This window comes from Crinia signifera, chromosome 19 (genome assembly GCF_055691185.1).
Source record: "Crinia signifera chromosome 19, ASM5569118v1, whole genome shotgun sequence".
NCBI lineage: Eukaryota > Metazoa > Chordata > Amphibia > Anura > Myobatrachidae > Crinia > Crinia signifera.
In genome coordinates this window covers 137,095,678-137,102,098 of record NC_139226.1, presented here as the reverse complement: position 1 = coordinate 137,102,098, position 6,421 = coordinate 137,095,678, and the positions used below count along the sequence as shown (strand labels likewise).

The window sequence follows — 6,421 nt, the reverse complement described above, 5'->3', positions numbered from 1 at the left end:
GAGATGGCTGCTTTACATGTTATATGATGGCATTTCCATAGGGGATGCGGTCATTTGGTCTACAGCTTTATGGTCGACAGTCATTAGGTCGACACCATTAGATCGACATGGGAAAAGGTCGACATTGTCTAGGTTGACAGTCAAAAGGTCGACATGGGGGTTTTCACTGTTTTTTGAGCCGACATGTGCCGACAGGCGGTATTTCATGCCCTACCGTTCACTAGGGCGTGGTGGGAGAATAAAATAATGTGCTGGGCGCAGCGAGGCACTGTGCCCATCGCATTGCGAGCGCACTGTAAACTGTGTCCATGTTGACTGTGCTGACATTCAGGTCACAAAATGACACACCCATCAGTTTCCCGCCATGGCACCACCTTTCTGATAGAGTCTGCCCTGATCACAGCACTCGGTGTAAGATAAGTGCCATAGGGGTTTTCAGAAATTCCGCATCCATGTAGTTCCAAAACTCATTCAACCACCCGGACATTGGCATTCGGTGCGACTCTGAGTCAGAACCGCACCAACATCTTGTAGCGTTTCATGCATTCTCTATGGATAACTAGCCACCCATAAGGCACAGAGTCCACTCTCCTTCAGGTCACCACTTCCAAATGCTCCTGAGCTTAGTGGCTGTTCCACCGCTAGGAACTACTAGTGACATCACAGTGACATAAGTGACATCACTGTGACCTAAGTGATGTGTGCCTCTCTAATGTCTAGTTTCCAGTAATTTGATGGGTTGTGCTCCCACATATATTATTTCAGTCCATGAAAATGGCTGCCACCCGTCTCTATAGGTCACAGCTTTATTTATACTAACAAACCAGAGGACAAAGTAACAGATCAGTTTATTTACATAAAAAAGTCAAATAATGGGAAGTACTTGGCATTAGACCAACACATATATAATGCGACACTATCTATGATACCACGGGGGCTTCCTACTGTCCTTATGCCCGTCTACACTTCTTACACGTATGTAATTGTAACACAACTGTGCCATCATGTGTGTGCATGTGTGTATTTACAAAAGTCTTATATATAACTGCCATGATATATGTATCCGCCCCACCAGCTGGCCTACGTTATCTATGCTCTTATCGATGGACAGACATTTCCCGAACGAAGTGTCAGCTCTGTGCCCAATGCAGATAGCAGATATATTACAGCAATCCCAGTACGGACCAGTATATAATCATCCTGCATTATCTTCTGTAGGTCTGAGCTGCCCACCCATACCCTGTTGAAATAAATAACCCTTGTGGAAATGTTTGTGTGCGCCACACGTCACCGATGCCATGTCAGTGGAAGGGATTAGATTCGCCGCCGGTTTCTGAATGCAGCGCCGGCTGTAATTGCATCGTTTGCTGAACATCTGGATGGCAACACTGAGCGCAGACCCATTCTGGAGGATTGTCAGAGATGTCTCCAATAGAACCGCCGTCATCTGTGTCCTAATGACTAGAATTATAGGGGAAATGTGTCCTTGTCAATCACGGTGACAGGCGACGAGGACACGTGCTGTGTGGCTGCGCAAAGGGACGATTTCTTATACAAGTGCATTGGTCGTACAGGAAGATATCAGACAGAAATAAACGATCCTTGATCTTTGTTGACAGACTCGGGGTTGACACAGCGGCCCTTTCTCCTGGTCACTCTTTGATGGCGGTGGAATTTGGCATAACAGCGGAGACCTGTATAAATAGAAGCACAGATAACTGCATTGATCTATGTGTATAGCCTGTCTCTATGATATATAACATATACACATAATAACATATACATATAGGGGGACATTTACTAAAGGAAATTTGTAAAAAATAGGTGTATTTGTATCCAGAAATACACTTATTTTTTACATTTACTATCCCGAAAATACGGCAATTTGTATTGATAGCACATCAATACGACTATGAATTGCCGTATTTTCGGGATAGTAAATGTCAAAAATGAGTGTATTTCTGGATACAAATACACCTATTTTTTTACAAATTTCCTTTAGGAAATTTCCCCCACTGTGTCAGCAGCTGCACCCGTGTCGGATATTTCATACTAGACATGACATCACTATTACTACATAATCACTACTAATGTGACCAATCAGATAGGGGCATATTTATCACAATCCACATCTCAGGTGAAAATGAGCATTGGCCGGGGAATGTGTCAGCAGGGACCGATGGAGAGTTCTACTACTGTGACTTGCCCAATGCTCCACTGTGACCTGCCCACTCACCCATTGTGACGTGCCCACTGCGACATTCCCACTGCACCACTGTGACGTGCCCACTGCCCCACTGTGACGTGCCCACTGCCCCACTGTGACGTGTCCACTCCCCCACTGTGACGTGTCCACTCCCCCACTGTGACGTGTCCACTCCCCCACTGTGACATGCCCACTCCCCCACTGTGACATGCCCACTCCCCCCCATTGTACTGTACCCACTCCTCCACTGTGATGTGCCCACTCCTCCACTGTAACATGTCCACTCCCCCCCATTGTACTGTACCCACTCCTCCACTGTGATGTGCCCACTCCCCCACTGTAACATGTCCACTCCCCCACTGTGACGTACCCACTCCCCCACTGTGACATGTCCACTGCCCCACTGTGATGTGCCCACTCCCCCCATTGTACTGTACCCACTCCCCCACTGTGACATGTCCACTCTCCCACTGTGACAGGTCCACTTCCCCATTGTACTGTGCCCACTCCCCCATTGTAATCTGCCCACTCCCCCACTGTAACATGTCCACTTCCACACTGTGACGTGCCCACTCCCCCACTGTGACATGTCACATTTCAACTTTTTTTTAGGTATATAAGTGAAAGGAAAAAAACAAAAAGTGGAATAATAAGACTAAAGACAGAGAGTGGAAGTCTTCATGACAGAGACAATTTTATAGCAGGTCATATTAACAATTATTTCTGCTCAGTATTCACTACTGAAAGAGAGGGGAAGGGGCCACAGTTAAGTTACAAGTATAGTCAGAAAACTGAGGGAGAAACAAGTAAATTTACAGATGTGGAAGTCCTAAAAGAACAAATAACTCTCAAAACTGAAAGTGGACAAATCAATGGGGCCAGATGGGATACTTTCAAGAATACTTAAATAGCTTAAAGGGGAGCTGGCAAAACCATTAACAGAATTATTCAACCAGTGACTAGCTACTGGAGTAATCCCAGAGGACTGGAAAATAGAAAATGTAGTTCCACTGCACGAAAGTGGAAGCAAGGAAGAGGAAAGCAACTATTGACCAGTGAGCCTTACATCAGTAGTAGGGAAACTGATGGAAACACTCTTAAAACAAAGAGTTGTAGAATATCTCAAAACTGGCAACTTACATTATCCGAAACAGCATGGGTTTACTGGGAGAAGATCATGTCAAACAAATCTTTTTGACTTTTTTGACTGGGTGACTAAAGTAATAGATCAAGGTGGGCTGTAGACTTTATCTAGACTTTAGTAAGGCTTTTGACACTGTCCCACATCGCAGACTGTTAAATAAACTTTAAAGCTTGGGATTGGATTCTAAGATGGTTGAATGGATAAGATCTTGGTTGCAGGACAGAAAACAGAGAGTTGTAGTAAATGGAGTACAGTCAATGGAGGGAAAGGTCACAAGTGGGGTACCCCAGCGATCTGTACTTCGAACAGTGTTTTTTAATATCTTTATTGGTGATATTGCAAATGGAATTGAGGGTAAAATGTGCCTTTTAGCAGATGACACAAAAAGTATGCAACAGGGTAGACACACCCGGAGGCAGGGCCGGACTGGCCATCTGGCACTTCTGGCAAATGCCAGAAGGTCCGATGGACCAGTGGGCCGATATTGTGGTGCTGCAGATGCATCCTGTTTCTACCCACCCTCCCCATCCATCATAGGGACCCGTCCGCTGCGGCGCTGCGTCATTTGCATACTGAGGCCATGACGCTGACACGTCATGACGCGGCGCCCGTATTTGAGATATTGTGTGCACCGCCCCACTCCGGCGTCATCAGGGGGCGCCATGAGCCACTCGGCGCGCCGCCCGCCCAGCCCAACATAATGGCAACACGTCATGACGCCACAGCGTCATAACGCGGAGGGCGCTACTGAGCCCGCCCCGCTGCATTCTGTCTTTCCAGCAGATTCTCAGGGAGAATCTGCAGCAGGGTGGCACCAAGGTGGGACTGGAGTGTAAGCAGAGAGCTACAGAGACAGTCACGTGGTGACTGTAGGAGTTGGATTCCTTCCATGCTGTGTAGAGGTCCAGTGTCACACAGTGCAAGGCAGCCAATAGTAAGTGTTGTTTTTTTTTTGTCTATGAATTCTGTGCTGGGCATTATGGTGTTGGTGTGTGTGTCACAATGTTTAATAATGGGCATTACGGTGTGTGCCACAAAGTTTAATAATGGACATTGCTTGTGTGCCACAAGGTGTAATGGGCATAAGGATTGTGTCATATTCTGTAATGGGCATAAAGATTGTGTCATATTCTGTAATGGGCATAACGGTGTGTGCCACAAGGTGTAATGCTACTTTATGTGATGCCACACCTCCTTTCTGTGAGACCACACCCCCTTTTCGCTGCGCAAGGGTTCCGCCTACCGTTACTGGGCCTGTGTGCTCAAAAATGCCAGGGCCTATTTCTGGTCCCAGTCCAGCCCTGCCTGGAGGGGTAAAACAAAGGATTGATGATCTAGGTCAGGCATTCCCAACCATGGTCCTCAAGGCACACCAACAGTGCAGGTTTTGTAGATATCCAGGCTTGAGCACAGTTGACTTAAATAGTATCTGAGGGATTCTGATTAAACCATCTGTGCTGAAGCCTGGATATCACTAAAACCTGCACTGTTGGTGTGCCTTGAGGACCGTGGTTGGGAATGCCTGATCTAGGTAGATTAGAGGAATGATCAAGAGCATGGCAACTAAATATAGTATAAATGGCACTATAATGGAAACTACTGAGGAAGAGAGGGATCTAGGTGTCACTATTTTAGGGGACTTAAAGGCAGGGAGGCAATGTAACAAAGCAATGAAGGCAAGTCAGATGCTTGGTTGCATAGGGAGAGGTATCAGCAGTAGAAAAAAAGAAGTAATAATGCCACTGTATAGGTCATTGGTACGACCTCACCTAGAGTATTGTGTTCAGTTCTGGAGGCCATATCTCCAGAAGGATTAAGAGGGACATTTATCATGATCGCATTTACAATGCGATCTGGGCGGAATATTACTGCCCAGGATCGCATTGTAAAATGCGATCATATCGGGGCAATTTATCAATATTAAGGGCGCAGGGACAGGGCTCCGATAGCATGCGCGGTTATGCGCTGACCCCGCCGACCCCTCTTACCGCACTGCCGCTCGGGCAGTGCGAAGTGTAGCCATAGGCTACAATGGGCTATCGCCACATTAGAATGGCGATAGCCCAGGGGTGCGATGCCGGGCTGCCCGATGTTGATACATCGGGCAGCTTCGCATCACCCATAGAAACCTATGCAGGGAGGATCGCAGCATGGATCAGAGATTCCTGCTGCGGTCCCCCTTTAATACATTCCAGGGATACTTAATATTTGCGGTTAACCCCCGAAAACTGATGTTTTCGGGGATTTAGCCGCAAATATTGCTTGATAAATGGGCCCCATAAATACATTAGAGACTGAACAAAGAAGGGAACTAAAATGGTGCATGGCCTACATCACAAAACGTACCAGGAAAGACTAAAAGATCTTAATATGTATAATTTAGAGCAGAGAAGGGAAAGGGGGGACATGATAGAAACTTTCACATATATCAGGGGTTATAACAAGGTACAGGTGGGAGACATTCTTCACAGGAAGAGGAGCAACGGAACACGAGGACACGCACTGACACTAGGGGGAGGAAGGTACAGGTGGGAGACATTCTTCACAGGAAGAGGAGCAGCAGAACACGAGGAAATGCACTGAAACTAGGGGGAGGAAGGTACAGGTGGGAGACATTCCTCACAGGGGGGTTTATTCTAGTTCATTCTTTCTGACAAAATCCTTCTTAGATGGACAAAACCATGTGCACTGCAGGGGGGCAGATGTAACATGTGCAGAGATAATTAGATTTGGGTGAGTTTTTTTGTTTCTGTGCAGGGAAAATACTGATTGCATGATTTTACACTGCAATATAGATCTCACTTTGAAGAAAAACCCCACTCAAATCTAATTCTCTCTGCACAAGTTACATCTGCCCCACCCGCAGTGCACATGGTTTTGTCCATCTAAGAAGGATTTTGTCAGAAAGAATGAACTAGAATAACCCCCAGGAAGAGGAGAAGCAGAACACGAGGACATGCACTGACACTAGAGGGAGGAAGGTGCAGGTTGGAGACATTAGTCACAGGAAGAGGAGCAGCAGAACACGAGGACATGCACTGACACTAGAGGGAGGAAGGTACAGGTGGGAG

General features: G+C 46.6%; 1 protein-coding gene across 8 annotated transcripts in view; it reads right to left on the bottom strand.

The window, feature by feature from the left end:
* Positions 1 to 830: 830 nt before the first annotated feature.
* DRAXIN (dorsal inhibitory axon guidance protein) overlaps positions 831 to 6,421 on the bottom strand; it is a 68,322-nt gene continuing 62,731 nt past the window's right edge. For all 8 annotated transcript variants that reach the window (XM_083163451.1, XM_083163454.1, XM_083163448.1 and 5 more), the window contains one exon: positions 831 to 1,694. In XM_083163451.1, coding sequence (XP_083019577.1) covers positions 1,582 to 1,694 — 113 coding nt within the window. In that variant the 3' untranslated portion in view covers positions 831 to 1,581. The remainder of the gene's footprint in view (positions 1,695 to 6,421) is intronic.